The sequence below is a fragment of the Scylla paramamosain genome, chromosome 3 (genome assembly GCF_035594125.1).
Source record: "Scylla paramamosain isolate STU-SP2022 chromosome 3, ASM3559412v1, whole genome shotgun sequence".
In the NCBI taxonomy this organism is placed as follows: domain Eukaryota; kingdom Metazoa; phylum Arthropoda; class Malacostraca; order Decapoda; family Portunidae; genus Scylla; species Scylla paramamosain.
Window position 1 is genome coordinate 6,177,501 of NC_087153.1, and position 21,820 is coordinate 6,199,320.

The following is a 21,820-nucleotide window of genomic DNA, read 5'->3' on the forward strand; positions in this document are numbered from 1 at the left end:
GTGGAGAGTGGAGCTGGAAGTCACAAGTCTAACTTATAATTTTTGAGATTGATGAATTACACACACACACACACACACACACACACACACACACACACACACACACACACACACACACACACACACACACACACACACACACATGTACTCAAAACAAGATGCCCACAAGATGTTAAAAATACAGTTTTCCTTATTGAGTAGCAAATTGATATGGAAAATGGTTATTAAGAATTTAGAATATGCACAGCTTTAAAGTTAAAGTGGATAACCATTGATGTAATGATATGAGGGCATGAATATAGCTATTTTCCAGTTTGTTATAATAATGTACGCACACATTGGATTTTTCTCGGTGTTATTTATCAAATGTCCAATTCAACAGAAATTAAGTGATTAAGTGATTCAGAATGCTTATCCTTTGAACTTTCTGTAATTTCTTAATGGACAGACCAAACCTTGTATTGTTCAATGGTTAAAAAGATAATTTTCTTCACATATGCACATGATGTAGCCTGCAAGGCAAGTATTCCCTCTTCAATGACGATTATGCCTATCTTCTTCACTGAATATACTTGTGCTGTCCATTTAAAAAAAATTTTCAACCAGAAATTTCAAGTCTTACTTGTTATTAAAATGCTTCCATGAATTTAAGCATTCTTCACAGGTGCTAACTCTATATGTGGGCCTTATCTGCCCTGCTACAACTATGGCTCCCATACATGAAAAGAATCAACTTATCCAGCTTTCCTACACAGGGTGGAGCCTTCAAGCTCTGTGGCTCATCAACTTTGATTTTGACTGTCTTTAATCTCTCTCCCTTTCACATTTACTTATATCTTTTCCCATATTATTTATCTATTTTTCTTATGTCATTTCCTTTTTACATATAGGATGGCATCCAAGACGAAATGTAGAACAAGAAAATTCTGTCTGAAGGAAAGATTGAAGATGGGTTTATTCAAATATGTTACACAACCATGTTTGCACTTATGATGTTTATTTACTGATAAAGTGCTATGATATTTATCTACTGATAAAGTGTTGCTTTGAAAATATTATTTTTTGGACTTATTTGAATGTTATGTTTCAGAGAGTCGAGGATGACCAGGGAGTCTCCCATATTGTACGAACCCCTGTCAATGTTGGAAGCATTCGCACAAGGTCTCCAGCACAGGTGGGTGGACAAACAGGGTCTGCTGTGACTCAGTCCACTGCACTACTGCCTCCAAACACTTCACATGTATTGACAGGATCAGCCATACGTTCAGCCACTCCTCAAACCACAAAAACTATAGCCACATCCAGGCCCCAACAACCCCGATTACAAAGAAGTAATCCAGTCCAAAGACAAGCAACACTTGGAATTCAACAAGCATTACCACAGCAGCAGCAGCAGCAACAACAACAACAACAACAACAACAACAACAACAACAACAACAGCAACAACAACAAGCACAACAAAAACAGCAGCAGCTTCATGATAAACAGCAGCAGGCTTCATACCAAGATCAGTATCTTAAAGAGCTTCAAAATAAAATAGAAACACAACAGAAGAGTGCCAACCGAAGCAAGGTAAACAAACCCCCTACAGCACAACAACGTATGTTGATCTCACATCAGCTGACCAACCAGCAGCACCGAAAGCAACAGGTGACTTGTTGTTTGTACAGCTTGATATTATTGTAATGCATGCTTTCTTTCTTGATGATTTTAGAAGGTAAGGTAGTCAGGATATTTATTAAATTTCTAGTTAATTTATTTTCCAAAATTGTCATTAGTGTGATGGATAGCAAGAGATAATTTTTGTAATTTTTTTTTTTTTATGCATCATGATTTTAGCAAAAAGTAAGACATTAAAAATTTATCAAGATTTAAATGATAAGGTATCAGAGAAATAAGTAGATAGTTGATGCAAGGTAAGCTAATGTAGAAGCTATGGGCCTTGCCTTGTCCCACACTTTCAGCATGACAGCTGAATGGTACACTAATAATGTTCTTGCCCCTTATTTGTTTATTGTTATTATTATTATTATTATTATTATTATTATTATTATTATTATTATTATTGTTATTATTATTATTATTTATTTAATTAATTAATTAATTAATTAATTTTTTATTATTTTTTTAATATCAGTAAAATATCAGTGAAAACATCAAAATATTAACATAGAAGAATTGTGAAAGCAAATATAGTAATACATAAATGCACCCATATGGCAACTGACATGAGCAATGTATCCAGTGGTTGTTCACTCGGCATCCACCCCCTCATGAACTTCTTGTTTGATTTTCTCCATTAACAATTGTTTCAGCTACAAACAGCTGTTGGAAGTAGTAGAATGATATAATCTTAATATCTTCATTTGCATTCATTTTATTAATTTTATAACTTGTATGAAAGTAGTGTACAAATATTGGGATTCATTTGATAGTAATTTTTATCCTTGACTTAAGCTATTGCTGATACATGTTACTTTCCACAGTTTTTCTAAAGGTTGGTTTTAATTAATTTTGGTAATATTTTTCTGTTGGTATTTTTTGAAGATCAGATCAGGGCAAACATAATTGATATGATTGAAAATATTGTTTTGAAGTATAGAAATTTGGGTAAGTGAACATTAGGAGTGCACCAATCAGGTGCTGTGCCTATAGGGGGAGGAGGTGACATCTTGATTTTGGATAAGTCTGTGGTGACAATAGTTAGGGATAAGAATCCTTAACATCCCTGTGCCCTGGCTGTTCTTATATTTTTATTACTTATTATATTTGGATGCTGAAATCTTTAGATATAATATGATTTGAAATATGATTTATATATTTTGTATATTATAAAATTTTAAGTAATGTAGAAGTAAGAATTTTCTAATATGGTAGTGTATTCAGTTTTTCTTTCTTTGTTACTACTCTGCATGTATGGGAGAGCAACTAAGCCTTGTATGATTATGGACTTGTCTAGCAGAAATCAAAGATAGCCCTTTAAGATTTATCTGTCTATATCAGGCTGACATCCAGCTGGGTTGAATTCCATTTTCTTCCATCAGCATTTACTAGACTCAAAGTTATACTTAATATTCTCACTTTTTTAACTTCCCATTACAGCACCATTTATATAAATAATAAATATCAAAGGAAACAAAACACATCCCAGCAGTTGTCAGGAACAAGTAGGTAGTACCTTATTTGTGCAACTTCGCATTTCAGCATATTTTATTATTTACATGACATGAAAGCTTTCCACATTTTTTGGTATCTGCCTCCTAGCTCATACAATATTAAACTGCTTATCGCCCTTTCCTATCTGTTCAGTCCTGTACTCTTTAAATTCGTGAATGCTCAGATGCAACTTTATATTTTACTGAATACTTTTCACATCCCTGTCTCACAGCAAACATTGCTGTCCATCTTTCAGAACCATTTTACTATACAACACTCAAATGACAGTTCATTAAGATTGTTGCAAAAGGTAAAAACTGAAGAATTTTTATATTAACTTGTATTTCCCCTTGTGATTAGTTTAATTTTTGTCCAGTTTTGTCCAGTCTTAGCAATTTACAATGTAATACTGGCTTTTAGTCTTTTCTCATTTAGCATTTTTTACATAATTGCCATGTAAACACACTAACCTTGAAAGGAATGTGAAAGAGAAATGAGGAAACCATAAGAAGCAAGGAATGTGTGGATGGAAGGACATAGTAAAAAAAATTTCACTAACTTTCTGACAGTGTTAATGTACCATGTCAGATATGGTGTCCTCATGCAGAACTTCCAAGAACATTGCCAAATAAGATAGATCCATACCCATGTTATTCTGTTTATGCAGGCCTTGCCTGTTATATATATAATATAATTTCCTTTTGATATTTTCTCATTTACTCTGCTTCTGTTTCCTCTTTTAAAAAACTGGCCTAACTATATTTATATTCCCTTCTGTTATTTCATGAGTGTAGATTCTTGTAAGAGACTGATTTATGCCTTTAAATTCACTATATTGCAGACAAACCTCAGAGTGCTCATTTTTGCCTTTTTTATCATGGTTTATACCCTTTATTTTTCCCATCATGATATATTTTCATTGGATACTTTTTTTGTGCTTCTTGAGTCCAATTAGTTTTACTAGCTGAATACCTCTCTTTGATCATACTTCTAAGAAATTAATTCTCAGGAGTCTGAGGGAGAAAATAATGATTCTCAACTTATTTGGAAAATGGGAGGAATTATTCTTCTAAACTGGGCAGTGTATCGTGATGTGAAAGAAAGCCTTTTGGACAAAGTGTAAGATGACCAGATTAAGGAAACAAAATTATGGATATGGAAAGGCTTGCAGATATTGCAGCATACGAGTATCCATTCTTTGGGAGGGAGCTCATAATTACACTAATTTCTTGTGTATTCAAGGACTTTTGTAATGCATTTCTTCCACTCATGTTTTCCTTTATTAATTTTTTTTTTCTCTCTCTCTCTCTCTCTCTCTCTCTCTCTCTCTCTCTCTCTCTCTCTCTCTCTCTCTCTCTCTCTCTCTCTCTCTCTCTCTCTCTCTCTCTCTCTCTCTCTCTCTCCAGGTTGGTCCTCATGTGAATCAGACAGTTTTGTCAGGTACATCAATTCCATCTGCACCAGCTACTGCTAAACAGCAACAGGGAAACCATCATCAACATCAACAAGTTCAACAAGTGACTTTACAGGTATGAAAAATTTGAGTGGTTTTGATCAAGGAGATATATAATAAAAGGCTTAAGACTCCACTCTGTTTAACATCCTTTTACACTACAGTCCTCTTACTTTATCATCTTTTCTGTGAAATATTCAAGCACTATTTTCCCACTCCAAGCATGCATGCCTACTAACATTGTTGCCTTTATTGTACTATTTCAAGAATTAATCAATATTGTCTTTTTTGCATTTGTTTCTCTGAAACAATTTTAATTCCAGTGTCTAAGAACTACTGCATTCTTCCATATCATACATACACCACTTTCACCTGATATGTCATGTTTAAAGAGTTCATTTTAATGATAGATACCATATTTCTCAGTGCTATGTCATATCTAGTGGAAGTTTAATTACCTTGTTTCTAACTAGGGCTTAATGCTTAGTGTGAAGATAAGTAGAATAATTGGATTAGAATCCTCAGGGTAAAAGTATCTATTTTCTCAAATTAAGTAAATAAGATAAAATAATTTGCCAGAATGGAAGAAGAGTCTGACTGAGTCAGCATTGGATTCCAGAAGTGGTATTGCTGAATTTAATCCAGTTCACTCTGCATCTCATCATTTGAGTTATTGAACTGCACCTCATCATTTAAGCCACTGGGCTTGTGATTTCCCTTGCCACACATAACTTTTGAATAATCTTCTTCTAGGCACGTAAGAACATTGTCCTAGTCATACAGCATTAATGGAGTCCATGCATAGAAATTCCAGGTGTATGAAATTATTTTAGCTGTAATTTTGTATGTGCTTTTCAGAATGATTTGGCATATTAAATTTTCACTTTTGGGGCAATGGGGAAGGGACATGAGTTGAATTAAGTAGGTATACATTGAAGCATGGCAGAAAATTGAATTCTTAGTCATGGAACTTATGTGTTTGTATTGTTATCAGTCCTCTCTTTGTCCAGCCCTTAATGCTTTCTTCTCATTACAAAAGAACCATGCCTAAAACCATCTGGCATATCTAGATATTTATTACAAGTTGTGGAAAATACTAGTTAGGTATAAATGGATAAGCCTATTGGATTCTTGGGACGAAGTTCAGTGGTGGATTTGCATTATGATATGTTGAAACATTATCTTTAAAGACTATTATAAATAATGATACTCCAAATGCTGATTCTCCTATCATATCCTGTTTCCACCACCAATTATTTACATTAGGATTGACATGTATATCTCATTCAAAATCCTTGTTGCTAGCTGGTGCCAAGTAGATAATGTACTTTACCCAGAATGTACTATTTTATTTGCAGGCTGTAACACCAACTAAAAAGTTGTCAATACATCAGTATCGTCAAAGAATTTCTCATGACCTCAAGCAGCAGCAGCAGCAGCAGCAGCAGTAAGTACCAAAGCTTGTCACAACATCCCAGGGCACAATAATTGGGGAGGAAGTACACACACACACACACACACACACACACACACACACACACACACACACACACACACACACACACACACACACACACACACACACACACACACACATGTACACACACACATACACATGTACACACACACACACACACACACACACACACACACACACACACACACACACACACACACACACACACACACACACACACACACACACACACTATTTTATTGCTGCAAATATTTTTTCCTGATTAATCTTGTTCAAAACTTTTTAGTAACATTGAATTTGGAAATCTTGAACTCATCATAGAAAAATTGCAACTCTTATGAATAGATGGCCTTATTTATATGGCAGTTCATTTTGTCATGAATTATAATTTCCCATGTTTTGAATCTAGTACTCTCATTTTCATCAGTGTAAGTAGTAGTGGAATTATAATAACATTGTGAAAACTCTATCTCTGCAGACCTGTGTCCGTGAACAAAGCACAGAAACAGCAGTACTACTATTTACAAAGTTCTGATGGAAGCAAAATGTTGGCAGTGTTCCCTATGGACCAAGGTGCTACCACAACAGTTGCATTGAATAATCCAGTTTCTAATATGACTTCATCTACCTCAGTGTAAGTGTAAAGGGAAGAGAAAGCATGAAAGTCTTCTACTACTTCAAAGTGTGTTTATATTATTTTGCTTAGGTCACTCATGAAAATGTCATATACAGGGTATAACCCAAGTTTCTACGGATATTGCTAGAAGTGAAAGTACAGGTTATTCTAAGTGGACAATGTTCTATACACATATGCACTTTGAAGCCTTGTTTAACCATTGTATGAAATACAAAAGTGGCCAGGTGACAACAACCAGTCTCATATCTTGGCACAGGATATCTGATGGTGAAACTATGAGTTATTCAGTCATTGTTTTTACAGGATTTGGGGCATTGCAGTATCCCATAATTGAGACAAGTGATATTAACAGACAGGCGATTTACTGAGAAACATTCCACAGTGATAGCATGGCTGTAACTAACGACAAATAAAATAATAGGCTACGTGACACCATTCCTACCCATGCACGGAGGGGAAGGAGTGAGGCTAGCAGCAAATCAGCTGATTGCTAGCCAGTCACTTGTAGTTTCATGCCAAGATGGTGACAGTGAATACATTTAGATTGTACTGCATGGTTTTGACAGAAAAAAACTGCTGACAGTGCCACACACATTAAGGTGGACAAGTATGTGGATATGGTGTTTCTGTGATAAATACCTGTCTGGCCACACTCAGATTTTATACCACAGCTTAACAACGCCTCACAATACATATGTGTATAGGATACTTTTTCATTCAGAATAACCTGTACTTTCACCTCTAGCAATACCTGCAGAAACTCATGTTACACCCTGTATTTTCCTTGCAAACATCATCATATTATAGCTGCTAAAGGCTAAGCTGATACTGAAGTCCTGCCATATTCTTCTTCCACAACTAGTGGTCAGTTTACTTTGCTTATGAGCTTATTCCATATTTTACTTAAATCTGTACCATATATCTTTGCATCACCATAATTTAATACTTTTATAATTAATCCATTCCACAATCATGTATACTCAGAAATTTGGTTTTGCATTTCATTAGTTTAGATCATCTGGCACTCTGACCTACTTTTGTTCACCATTCTTATGATAAAAGTAAGATAAGATACTCTTAATATCTGAAAATTTTTGGATATCAGTTGAGATTTGGTGCCAAAAGCTTATCACAAGTTCAGATGTCATAACTCGGATATAACACTGCATAACCAGAACTTGTGAAAACTTCTTGAAACATCTTTTGAACATCTGGACCAAGACCTCTTGAATCTTATGTGATGCAACATTTCAAATAAAAATATTCTCTATTTGCACAGATTTAATGAAAATGTCTTTCTTTTCAGGCGAAATACACATTTTGCTGCCTCCACCTCAGATAGCAATACCATTATCACAATGAAGCACCAGGATGGACCTGCACAAACATCATCATCTGAAGCCACCACACTTACTTCATCATCACACACTTTGTCTTCCTCCAGGAGTATTTCTTCTAATAATGTATCTTCCACAAATTCAACTTCCACTTCTCCTCCACTTCAGGAACATGTAGTCAATTCGTCAGTACCAGCAGAACAAACAGAAAAAACTTCAGTAAGTATGATGCTTTGATGCACTGGCATTGAGACATCTTTAACAGTGTGTGTGCATGCACACAAATGCATGCATTTGTGTGCATACATGCAGGCATGTATTTATCCCTGTATTTTGGATGGCATCCCTCAAGGCTCTTATAACCAGTTGGCTATTAGTAACCGCCACCAGTTTCAGTACACATACTATATACTAACCAATTATATACTAATAAATACATATACATGTACCAAAGTTGTCCTCCCCGAAGAGGGGTGTAGCCAAGACAAGGTACATGATTTTCACATTCTTACTCATTCATACCACTCAGTTCTTTGGCTTCTGATAGAGAAGAGAATGTTCTTGTGCCCTCACTAACACTTCACTAACACAATATAAAAATGGGTCTGTTCATACCAGTTAGACACTCCTGATAAAGTACTTACATGCACACTGCTTGCTAGCACAATGGTATTGCTCTGGCCATCACTCTTCTTGCCAGGGATCATGCTGTGGTCATAAAACTAAGCTTTTTATTGATGAGCAAGCAGTTATTCTGAATCCTGAGGAGGAGAATGCAGTATGTGGTGTATAAAAAGTCTTGATGTTATGATAGTTTTAAGCTCTCGCCAGGAGGGCATAAGTGATGTCACAGGTTCAGCACTTGATCCTGAAGACTTGTTAATTACACATACTCACTCCTAAGACTGAATTCCCAACAATTGTTTGTACATATTTCATTAAATTGTTTTTTTATTTTGCAATATTAAACTTATTTTGTGAGAGATATGCTGAGAATGCTCAAAATGAAATTACATTTTGTGGGAATTAGAGAAAACATGGTACTCTGATAAAAGATGGTTGTAAGTTGTGGAAGCAGACATAGATGATTGATGCATTGGTGACAAATTTGATAATTGGAGGAATTGGTTTCAGAATTAGTTACAGTAGGGTACACAACAACGGACATGATTTGTCCCAATGTAGCATTCATTATAGCAAATGTGCATTATGGCAACTGAAGAACCTATGGGAAAAAAATTAATTGTTTCCAGGGAACCAGAAAATAATATAAAAAATTCAACAATTTTGAAAAAATACATCAAAATAAGCACATTTGCATTACATCATTTAAGATAACACAACAAATATATACAGTACCCTCCTGAGTTTCATGCTTAGTCCTAAATTCTTATCATCCTGAGTTTCGTGTATTATCACCCCAAGTTTTGCACTGCATTGATGAGGATAGATCACTTTTACCTACTGTCAGCATCATATGTACACATACAGTAAACCTCCATGAGTCAGAGCCACCTCTCTCTCTCTCTCTCTCTCTCTCTCTCTCTCTCTCTCTCTCTCTCTCTCTCTCTCTCTCTCTCTCTCTCTCTCTCTCTCTCTCTCTCTCTCTCTCTCTAAGAACAATCCTAAGGATTGCTAAATAGAATGAGACTGATTGAGAATGAATATGGAATTACATATACAAGAATGAGAAAGGATGAAGCAAAAATTACATAAAATGAATGAGGAGAGAGAGAGAGAGAGAGAGAGAGCATGGTATCACTCCCTTGTCCCCTTATCTCAGACAGAGAAGGGGGAGGGAGGTTTGAGACAAAACAAAAGATGGGAGAGGAAAGGGGAAAAGGGAGGAAGGAACAGGCGGCAGATAGGTGAGCAGCAGCTTACACAGCTGATGAGTTAATCTTGCAAGTTTTACTTTGTTATTCCAATTAAATTTTCATTAAAATTTCAGTGTTTGCACAAATGGTAAGTTCATCTTGCCAGTTTTGGTTCATTATTGTGATTAAATATTTATTTAAATTCCAGTGCTCACACAAGTGGCAAGGTCATTATGCCAGTTTTGTTGCATTTCAATTAAATATTTATTAAAATTTCAGTGCATTGCAGTTGTATGTTATAACAACTGTGCATTGTCGCATACCATACTGTAATGTGGAACTGAAAAATGCCATGATGTCAAGCTCATTCTTATCCTCTTCATACATTTTCCTGTTGTTATAATTACAAATTAATATTATTTCATTTATTAAGTCTCTCTCTCTCTCTCTCTCTCTCTCTCTCTCTCTCTCTCTCTCTCTCTCTCTCTCTCTCTCTCTCTCTCTCTCTCTCTCTCTCTCTCCATTTAGGTAAGGAAATATAAAATTTCAAGGTCAGTTTGCAAAATTGATATTTCATACAGTGAAGAAAATTTAATTTAATTGTAGAACAAGTTATTGATTATGTGTTGGCAGGAAAGCCAGTAAGTTAGTGTGCCAATGATTGGGATACCTGTCTTTTATTGAGTCTGTCCATGCATTAAGTACTTTTTAAGATGCAACTGAAGTTCTTGCTTTACTTGAGTGTACTTGATGACTTGATGCATCATGCTATTTTTGGAATTACACTTTTTGTTAGATGCAAAGTAGATATCAAAGGGTTTTTTTTTTTTTTTCTCTTCACAGGGTGATAAACCAAGATATATCCCTGGGCAGGTATGCCTATGTACCAATTGTGGTATATTAAGTGAGGATCTATTTCAATGCCTAAGGTGCAAGCATAAGTTACCTACACAAACTCTCCCTGAGCCTCCCACCACCACAGCAGGCTCCAAGACTACCACTTGTGACTCTGTGACTATGACAAGCAAGGGGATCACTGTAGCACATATGACAAAGCAGGTAATCTCACTTTTTTTTTATGTGAAATTCAGTCTGAATTGGTATTAAATTTTTTGTATACTAATGATAGATACTTCAGATGATTAACTAGACTGTGAATAGATGATTGTTATTACTGAAAATGACTCACTAAACCCTTCTTAGAAATATTATTTAAAGTCTTGTTTGAAAAAAATTTTCACATGTACAAATTCTTATATCCATTTCTCTCCACTGAAGAAGTGCATAATGCAAAGTGTTGATATCTTTGTTTATTTACTTTTAAATGTATTATTTAATTAATCTGTTTCTTGAGGATGCATATAGTATCTTTTAGATGAGAAAATACACACAAATATTCATAATTTTGAACATGTTGATTCATAGCCCAAAATTTATTGTAGGAATTCTATGGAAAGACAGGTGGTGGGAATAGAAGACCAGAGAAAAAGATTGTAAACCCAGCAAACAATAAAGCCAAAACAAAAGGACGAGGGAAAGGGAAAGCTCCAGAGGAACCTGGTGAGTTTGTCAAATATTTCTCTTCATCATTCTGTGTAATTTCATATTTGTATTTTAGTTAGAGTGCACATATCTGTTTGTCTAATTTTCACAGCAATAAAATCAGATTTCAGGACAAAGCTAGCAGCATTCAATATAACACGATTAAGGACTTTATTTTTCTTTCATTATATTCCTATATTTTGCCTTGTTTATCATTCATGTCAACAAAAACACTTCAATTGTTCTTATCTTTGGGCCCTTGAGCAGGCACTCACATGCATAATACACTCTCAGGAAGGCAAAATTGCTCATTTTCTGCTCCTACCAGGAACTTACTTTTTATACCTATTCACTGGTAGGAAAACAAGGGGCTGCAGCATGAAAGGAGGTTAATTCTTGCACCATGTGCTGAACACACACACACACACACACACACACACACACACCATGGCTTTCACAATTGCACCCACAAGTCTTTCTTATGAATCACTTTACCTCTTAGCGTCTAAACTTCATAGGGTATAAGACCAGTCCTCACTGATAACACTGCAACAGACTCAGTTACCCTGTATGTCTGTGTCTCTGCATCATGGTCAGATAGCAGAATTGGTTTTATTTGTGCTGTACTTTCTTGCATCTGACCCAAGTAGGTGGTTGGAACAGATACTGACAGATCTTCAGTAGAAGCCTTCAAGGCCATACTTACCTATAGGCATTAAAAACTATTCTCTATATATCCTTTCTGCTCCACAGGCATTCCTCTTACATCTAATACTTTTTCATACACCATTCCCTTTATGGTCTTTCCATCACCTTTACACCTTGCACGTCAGATCCAGTCATCTTCACTGGTCACTTTCATATTCTGTACATGTCCAAACCATTGTAGCACTTCCTGTTTTACTTGAACATTTTTCCTTTTTTACTTTCTCATTTCTCACAAGATCCATACGTGTTACTCTACACGTTCCTAACACCTTGTTTCTGTTACACAGTCCTGTTCTTTTCCATGTTTTGTTATTATGTTTTACCCCAATTATAGTGACCTTTACAGTTGCTGAATTATGTTCATCATGATCCTAAAATTGTTATAGCAGATAAGAAACCTCTGGTAGTGTTTATTGTACCCTAAAATGACAGTAGTAGTTGATTGTCAGAATGTTTGGAATTGGTCAGTGTTCAGTGGGATTATTACCTATTCCATGTCCTTATTGCTGCAAAAATGCAAGACAGACAAACCAAGCACTCTGTAATATAGTTGATAGTAATTTTCAAGCTAGAAAACTGTAGTTGAGAATCATATCTGAAATGCAATATTTACTTTATTTAGAATGAGCTGTGATCAGGCAAGACTAGATAAAGATACTTCATATTCCATTAATTTATGTTGGGCCTATTTATCTGTACTTGGCTTTGTAATCAATTTTATTTTTATTTATTATCACAACACTTCATATATATTATAGCAGTTAAATGGTACAATAGGGCAAGTAAAAGGTGCTTTTTTGGGGGATGCCATGGCATAAATTAGAAATTGATATAGATGCATTAGTATTGCCATCATGTATTTTGTTATCATTGCTAGAGGGGCACCAGTTATTCTTAGAAACAGAAGGTTGTATTTGTATGCACTTCTTCCACATTCCTTATGTCAGTCTTATACAACATCCCCTTTGCATTAATTCCAAACAATCTGCATCTAAACACTGTTGTTTTCTCCCCACACCCCTTTTTTTTGCTGTGGAGCAAAGGAGGGTAACAGTAGAGAGCAGCTGTAAATGCAATTAAATTGATTCCACTTGGGGAGATCTCTCTGGGGGCTTACATACACCAGGTCAGGTGTGGGAAACAGTATGAATCTATTATGGTGTCAGTTCCTGATATTGAGAAACTAGGAATGATGTGCAGTTGATCCTTGTGCAGTATGGTCAGTTAGGATCTCACCTCACTTACGTAGAAGCTAATAGGCTAAGATATGAAGGAGTACATGTAGGTGTGATTATGAATTTGAATATATGAGCCTGATGCAGAGTCTCAGTTGCCCTACTTTCTGGGGGATGTCAGCCTGATACAGCAGTGATCAGAATTTGGTCATTATTCTATTGATTCTGTATTTAAGAATGTGTATCTTCATAAGTGACTTTTTCTCCAGTCATCCTGACCCTGTCATCTGATGAGGATGAGGATAAACCTGGGGGAGGATCAGGTCCATTGGCAAGTGGCACATCCGGCTCTCCACAACCTGGAGGCCACCCAGGGGCCCATCTTGAACCTGTCAATCACAAGGAGCCCATTATTACTGCAGATATGGAGGATTTAGAAGAGACTGAAAAGGGTGACAGTGGTGCTGTAATAGGTAGGTTCATACAAATTGCATTTTCTCTCTCTCTCTCTCTCTCTCTCTCTCTCTCTCTCTCTCTCTCTCTCTCTCTCTCTCTCTCTCTCTCTCTCTCTCTCTCTCTCTCTCTCTCTCTCTCTCTCTCTCTCTCTCTCTCTCCTATTATTTGGTTGGATTCTTACTTCTGCTTTGTTTCAGTGTGAATAAAAAAAAGGCAATTTTTCACAACAAAGAAAAACTATGTGAATACCATTATGGAAAATAAAAAAAAGTTAACAGTAGTAGAGGTCTAATTTCAGGCCATAACTCAACAAGTATCATGAATATAAGTAGCTCTATACTTCACCAGTGTTATCAGATGCCCCAGATTTTTCTTAGAAAAATTTTCATACCTGATCTTATTTGCCTGCTCCCTACTGTGTGGCTCCCTTAATCCCTAAAGGATGGGTGGCAGGAATCCCAGCTCACTCAGCTGGGACAGCATGGTGTGGAAATTCCTACCCTCCTCTCTCCTGCCAAGATTTGTATTTCTGTGATGTAATTATTGTGTCTGGTGGCTGATGGCAACCAATTTTCCTCAAGTCTCAGTGCACAACTGACCATAGAAGTAGGGACACACTGACAACTATCTGTATGTGTGGATGAAGGGAGTGTGACTAGGATTCCCTGTACCTCCAATCCTGTTATTGGGAAGTTCACTGAGTCTACCAATAAAACATCATTGAATGAGAGGTATCATAAGATGCCTTTTTGAAATTCATGTTGTGTGGGTGGTTGAGATATGGCTCCAGGTGAGGTTGGAGAATGAGTCCAAGGTCAGCTTTATTCGCACAAACAAGTTTGCCCATTATTACCAAAAGTAGCACCTTTCCCCATCATCATATCTCTGCCGTGCTACAATTGATGGACTTCCAGTTTGTTTTAATGTATAGAGGAAAGATTGCTGATGAAAAAAAAATATGATGTATTGCATTTTTGTCTGAGATTGCTACACATGGCATTGGTGAAAACGCCCTTTTTTTAGCAAAACTTGCCAGTGCGGCATATGATGTATTGCATTTTTGTCTGAGATTGCTACACATGGCATTGGTGAAAACGCCCTTTTTAAGTAAAACTTGCTAGTGTAGCAAACGCTCTCAAGGGATTCATTTGTCATCCAGCCTGACCTTTAGGGGTTAAAAGATCAGCATCTTGTATTTTGTTTTGCTGTTTTCTTGTTCTCTTCCCCATTAGGACCAAGGGACTAAGAGAGTGGTGTGAATGAGTGCAAATGTGAAAGTTGTCTGTCTTGTCTTGGCAATCCCCCTATTTTTGGGGAGACAGCCTTGATATATGTATGTATGTATATATGTTTTTATTATAATTTTGCAATGTGATTTTATATCAAGTGTTTGGTGGCTTTTAAGAGGTTACTTTCTACTTTCAGTGTTAAAGGTTACTTTCTACTTCTAATGTTGATATCAAAACTCTTCACATTAGCTTATAATATAAGTCTTCTGTCTTTCCATTTTAACTCATTTGCTTATCTGTATGTTGGCATTTTTTCTTGATAGTGATCCTAAATTTATTTGATTTTTAATTGGATTTGGTCTCTCTCTCTCTCTCTCTCTCTCTCTCTCTCTCTCTCTCTCTCTCTCTCTCTCTCTCTCTCTCTCTCTCTCTCTCTCTCTCTCTCTCTCTCTCTCTCTCTCTCTCTCTCTCTCATAGGCTGTAAGTGCATAATTCCATAGGTATTCACATGAGATATAGAATAACTACAGTATACCCTGCTATGCACATACAGTGGAACCTCTGTTCTTGATACCTTCCTGAATGTCATTCAAAATCCAAAATATTCAGAAACTGAAACCATTTTCCCCAGAGGAATCAATGTTAAATGGATTAATTTGCTCCCAGATACCCATCCATCCTGCCTTATGAGCTCATGACAGACGCAGCCTCCCACTACCAAGATGATCACTACACATCTCCAGCTCAGAAATTATTTATCCAGATAGGACTTATTAAATTAACACACAGAACTCATCAGAAGATACTGTTTAGTCCAGTGGTTCCCAAACTAGGGGGCGCATCTCCCTAGGGGTGCATGAAGAGGATACAAGGGGGGCATGAAGTCATCTGCTCAAAAATAATTGTTAAATTAGATCTAATAATTAAATCATTCAAAGAACAAGTATCTGCCATTACATATGTGCAAAGTATAATTACATTGGTCATTCCAACTCGTTTTCTATTAAGTTAGTTCTTACATGTTTTGGACACGTCACTGATACCAACCACACTGACGCTACTGAGCAATTTGTCACAAACTCACAATACTCCGACCCGTCAACCCAAGCACATCTTCACCTTGTCCATGGTAGGGATTTATTTCACTCCAATTCTGGATCACATACCTTTCTTTAAGTTATTAAATTTTATTTACTGTAACTGGTGAGCAATGTGATAACTTTTCCATGAGAAATTTTTCTGATTACTTTCCTGCTCATACTTACACATGTAATCTATATGTGATTATGGGGTGTTATTGTGATTTCATAAGTGATATTGCAATGACTGTTCTGCTGCATATAACTATGTCAATGTTTTCAGCGCATTGTTACATCATCTGAAATGTTTGCTGTGTCGTTACCGTGGACCAACTGAAATTGTATGTGTGTTTGTATGATTGTATGATATAGTGAATGGGGGTGGGGGTGATGGGGGTGCTTATGAGTGACATTGTAACCTTGACAGTTTGCAAGGGTAAAACGGTGCAGTATGGAATGTCTTGTTGATTGTGTGAAGTACTCATTGTGATCAAAAGTGTGAGTGGTGAATAATACGCAGTGAGTTTTGTACACTAGTTTGAGTGTATGTGGTGAAGTGTGTGCATTGATTCGAGTATATGCGGTGAATTAAGTGTGTGTAGCAAATTTAGTGTACTGTATAACTGAGCTCTTTGAATTCTAGGCTTTTCGCAGCTCTTTTCTCAGATCTGGGCACTGATTACAAGACTCTCCTGTTTCACACAGAAGTCTGCTGGCTTTCCAAGGGAAACATGCTGAGTCATCTTTATGAGCTCAAGGATGAAGTGGAAATTTTCTTGTAGAGGCAGAAACAAGACAAACTGTATGAAGCATTCAGAGAGGAAGACTTTCAACTTTCACTAGCATACCTTGTGGGCTTTTTTGAGGCTATCAACAACCTCAGTTTGAAGTTGCAAGGAAGAAACACAAATATCATTGCACACTCTGATGTAATCAGAGCTTTCACCAAAAAAATTCTGCTTTGGAAACGAAAAGTACAAGCTGGGAACTTTTCATTGTTCTCACATCTCATTGAGCTCTTGTCTGAGAAGAGAAAACTTGAGCAGTATGACTTGACAAAAGAAGTTTTATCACATCTGGATTCCCTTGCTGAGGAATTTATGCACTATTTTCCAGATGTCACAATGGACTTTTAAATGGAATTTTAAACTCTGGACTTTGGTGCAGAATCCATTTAACACTGATATGGAGTTGTTACTGGAATCACTGCAAGAAGAAGCTATCGATTTGAAATGTGACGAGTGCGAAAAGGGACTTTGAAACAATGAAATTGGAAGAGTTTTGGATGAAATATCTTCTCATGTACCCAAAAGTAGGTGAAGAAGCACCGTTTGATTCTTCCCTTTTCTTCTACATATCTTTGTGAAGCAGGATTTTCAGCTCTTGTTGTCCTGAAAACAAAACACCGCAATCGATTTGATGTAGAAAATGACTTGCGTTGTGCACTGTCATCCTTCAAGCCTAGAATTTCTAGTCTTGTGAGAAAGAAGCAGCAGCATCTATCTCACTAAAATAAGCTGTTCACACCGTAGAATTCAAGCAGTCAGTTTTTTCATTTCAGTATTATCATTCAGTATTCATATTTAGTTTGTGGAACAGTGCATATCTTGATTGCAGTTATTTACTGGAGTAATTAAGTTTCTTTACATTTCAATGCCAAGAATTCAAATTATTATTTACGTGTCATGTCATCATATTTAATATTTAGTTTATAAAATTGTGCCTCAGTCTCATGAGTATTTCCAAATATTATATGCCATGTTTTCAAATTATTTAGCTCTTGGAACTGCAAGTCAATTTTGCCAATTTGCTAATTTTAAACTTTTTTTCTCTCCCTTTGAACCAAATGTTTAGTTACCTAGAAAAATGCCTCGTGAATGCATTATTTGTTTGATTCGCTTTCATTATTAAAATTTAATACAAACAGAAATCTGTTTTCCTCTACAATGCTAGGATATAAATACAAGAAAATATATAATTTCACATAAAAAAAAAGAGGGAGAGAGGATGTGTGGGTCTACTGGAAGCAAAAAGGGGGTATCAGGTAAGATAGTTTGGGAACCACTGGTTTAGCCTATGCAGTATAGTGACATGGAACTCGTCAGCTTTTCGTCTCATCAACTCCTCTCCTCTAACTGACTGTCTTCAGCCTCTCTCTCACCGCCGCAATGTTGCATCTCTTGCTGTCTTCTACCGCTATTTTCATGCTAACTGCTCTTCTGATCTTGCTAACTGCATGCCTCCCCTCCTTCCGCGGCCTCGCTGCACAAGACTTTCTTCTTTCTCTCACTCCTATTCTGTCCACCTCTCTAACGCAAGAGTTAACCAGTATTCTCAATCATTCATCCCTTTCTCTGGTAAACTCTGGAACTCCCTGCCTGCTTCTGTATTTCCACCTTCCTATGACTTGAATTCCTTCAAGAGGGAGGTTTCAAGACACTTATCCACCAATTTTTGACCACTGCTTTGACCCTTTTAGGGACTGGCATTTCAGTGGGCATTTTTTTTATTAGATTTTTGTTGCCCTTGGCCAGTATCCTTCCTACATAAAAAAAAAAAAAAAAAAAAAAAAAAAAAAAAGAAGTTACTGTTTAGACATTGCAGTGTAGTGACACAGAACTCATCAGAAGTTATTGTTTAGACAGTACAGTGTAGTGACACAGAACTCATCAGAAGTTACTGTTTAGACAGTACAGTATAGTGACACGAAACTCATCAAAAGTTACTGTTTAGACAGTACAGTATAGTGATATGGAACTCATCAGAAGTTACTGTTTAGACAGTACAGTATAGTGACACGGAATTCAATAGAAGATACTGTTTAGACCATCCAGGTATTCTCTTTGTCATTGATCTAGTAAGGGAAACTTACAGAGTGACACAGAGAGAAATAATCCACTTACTGCTGAAATTAAGGTGGTCATAACACATAGACATATTGCTGCTAGGAAAAGTTACTGGGAAAATGCAATTGTGCAGTAATGATGGCTTTGTGAGTCATCAAGAGAGCCACAGATGGCTCGGGATTACTCATGAGTCAGCTGAAAGCTTTGTTTACATTGAGGCTCTTCAGTGGGATCACATTTACCTTATTTCAGATTGAATTACTGTCTTATCCACTGTCTCTCCAAATACATAAAAATTATGGAAATACTTATAGAAGCTATAAATTAATAATAAACAGCATCTTTTGCTTTGTCTTTTAGTATTTGAAATCAAGTAACTTTGTTCAAGAACTGAATTATGGTACAGCAACTAAAGCAATTACGAGTTCAAAAATTTTCATTGAAAACTGATTTGTTTGAAAAGGGAGGCGTTCAGTTACTGATGTTCCACTGTAGTATAACACATCTGGATTTCTGAATAAATACATTTATCTTTGCAGCACATCTGTGGTTAGTTTAATTTGTCAGCCAGCAGCTTAAAATTATAATGAAAAGTTACATCTTTTAGTTGGTCAGGCCAGGTATCTTTTGATCTGGTTCAGTGTTATTTGTGTCTTCTATTCTTCCAGGTGGAGGTATACCAGACATACAGAGTCTCAATGATGGCACTCTGAAGGGACCCTACACTTCACTACAATGTAGAAGTCTTAGAATTGGCTCCTACAAAGTCATGCCCAAGGAAAGAGTGCTTATAGTACCCCAAGGCCTACGTATTGAAGTTCCTCCTATTGCTGAAGGTAAGTTTAGTGTAAGAAACTTTTGATAGTCAAATTGATCATAACTTGTATTATTGTTATACAGATTTTTGAAGTTGTATGATTAAAATTAACTTCTTTTTCCGCAGATTCTTCAGCATCAGTAACATTTGACATTCCAGTGAAGAGTGTTGTAAAGATTTTGGTTCACTTTGGAAGATCTTTGCCAGTATTCTTCATATATGTCAAACCCTCAACAGCTGCAAATATAAGGAGACTGCTCAAAATGACAGATAGAAATGGATATTATTTTGATCCATGCAGTCATGGTAAGCTGCTGTCTTTTCAAAGATATTGTTACTCCATAAGTGGAGTAATTCCAATAATTAAACTGAATTATTTTGTCACATCCTAGTAAACTTTCATCTCCTTCCTTTTCAGATGAATCACAGAAACGTATTACCATCTTGCCAGATAGATTGACTGAAGAGAATAAGAATCTAGTTAAGGAAGTTTTTGGTCCTTCAAATTTACTGAACATTAGTGGAGCAGTCACTGGCACTTCAACATCAACAGCAAGTGAACTTGTTAATGTCATAGAGGAACTGGATCACAAGGAAGCTAATGAGATTCTTCTTAGAGCATCATCAGCTAAGGTGTGTAAGAGAATTTAGTATATTAATGCTGTAATTGGGAAAATTTACTTTGTCCATGAAAGTGAACAAAGTAAATGATACTCTTTTTGTAAAATTACACTCAGAATATGGTATGAAAGTTTCAGCACCTTGAATGATACATTGGACATTGTTTCATCTGTTCTGTTGAGCACAGTTTTAACTTCATTTGTGCATAGTCTCTTGATATCGCATCAGGACTTCATTGTCTTTGCCTGCAAGATATACTTTGATGACTAAGGTGATCTTAAATTATTTCTGATATAAATTTTCTAGGTCCAGAATCTAGTCAAGAAACCTACAACTACACCAGCTACCTGTGAATCAAAGCTGTAAGTAATTCTCTCTCTCTCTCTCTCTCTCTCTCTCTCTCTCTCTCTCTCTCTCTCTCTCTCTCTCTCTCTCTCTCTCTCTCTCTCTCTCTCTCTCTCTCTCTCTCTCTCTCTAAGAGGGATGTGAAAGGAATTGAAGAGATATGCTATATTGTGAAAGTAATGAAAGCATTTGGAAAGTTTAGCATGTGTAATAAGAATGAAAGAAGGAAATGTGGAGTGGTGGTCAGATGCAGAACTTTGAATCTATTTAGTCACTATAGAGGAGATAAAAGAATGACCTTGTAAAGAAGATATTTATTAGTAAAGTGTGTGTGTGTGTGTGTGTGTGTGTGTGTGTGTGTGTGTGTGTGTGTGTGTGTGTGTGTGTGTGTGTGTGTGTGTGTGTGTTTTTACCTCGTTGTGACATACAGGAGAGGAGCTAAGCTTATACTATCCCGTCTCCATAACTATTTTTATCCAACTTCTCCTTAAAGTCATGAATATTTGTAGCACACACCACTTCCCCTTCCAGTCCATTCCATGCCTCTATGCTTCTATGAGGGAAGCTAAACTTCTTTATGTCCCTTCTGCAGGTGGTTACTTTTAGTTTTCTTCCATGTCCTCTTGTTTCTCTTTTGTTCATTATAAAGAGATGTTCCTTATCTAGTTTTTTCATCCCACTCAGCAATCTGTACAATGCAATCAAGTCACCTCTCTCTCATCTCTTTTGCAAGGTTGGGAGTTGCTCTCTAGTTAGTCGCTCCTCATATGACAAATCTTGCAATTCTGTTATCATCTTTGTTGCTGCTCTCTGTATTCCTTCCAAATTACCACTGTGTATCTAATCTTGAACGTATCATTTTGGTGATTATTTTCCTCATCATTTCTACATCCAGATAAGCAAAGGCAACTCTTATATTTCTTAGTAGGCTGAGAGTTTCACCTGATATCTTGTTTATATGATTTTCCAGTGATAAATTCTCTGAGAAAATCACTCCCAGACCTTTTTCTCTTGTTGCCTTATTTATTATTTGATTCTCATCTTATAGTTATAGCTACACCTGTTATTTTTTCCAAATTCCATCTTTTTACACTTACCAGAGTTAAATTCCATTTGCCATCTGT

At 36.4% G+C, this 21,820-nt stretch overlaps 1 protein-coding gene across 6 annotated transcripts in view; it reads left to right on the forward strand.

The window, feature by feature from the left end:
• LOC135089598 (uncharacterized) overlaps positions 1–21,820 on the forward strand; it is a 56,840-nt gene that overhangs the window by 16,102 nt on the left and 18,918 nt on the right. For 5 of the 6 annotated variants that reach the window (XM_063985392.1, XM_063985438.1, XM_063985421.1 and 2 more), the window contains 12 exons: positions 1,091–1,651; positions 4,564–4,686; positions 5,969–6,057; positions 6,566–6,721; positions 8,031–8,280; positions 10,722–10,937; positions 11,321–11,438; positions 13,573–13,776; positions 19,582–19,749; positions 19,857–20,036; positions 20,149–20,363; positions 20,658–20,713. In XM_063985392.1, the coding sequence (XP_063841462.1) occupies positions 1,091–1,651; positions 4,564–4,686; positions 5,969–6,057; positions 6,566–6,721; positions 8,031–8,280; positions 10,722–10,937; positions 11,321–11,438; positions 13,573–13,776; positions 19,582–19,749; positions 19,857–20,036; positions 20,149–20,363; positions 20,658–20,713 (2,336 nt within the window). The remainder of the gene's footprint in view (positions 1–1,090; positions 1,652–4,563; positions 4,687–5,968; positions 6,058–6,565; positions 6,722–8,030; positions 8,281–10,721; positions 10,938–11,320; positions 11,439–13,572; positions 13,777–19,581; positions 19,750–19,856; positions 20,037–20,148; positions 20,364–20,657; positions 20,714–21,820) is intronic. The other variant, XM_063985429.1, reaches the window with a different exon arrangement.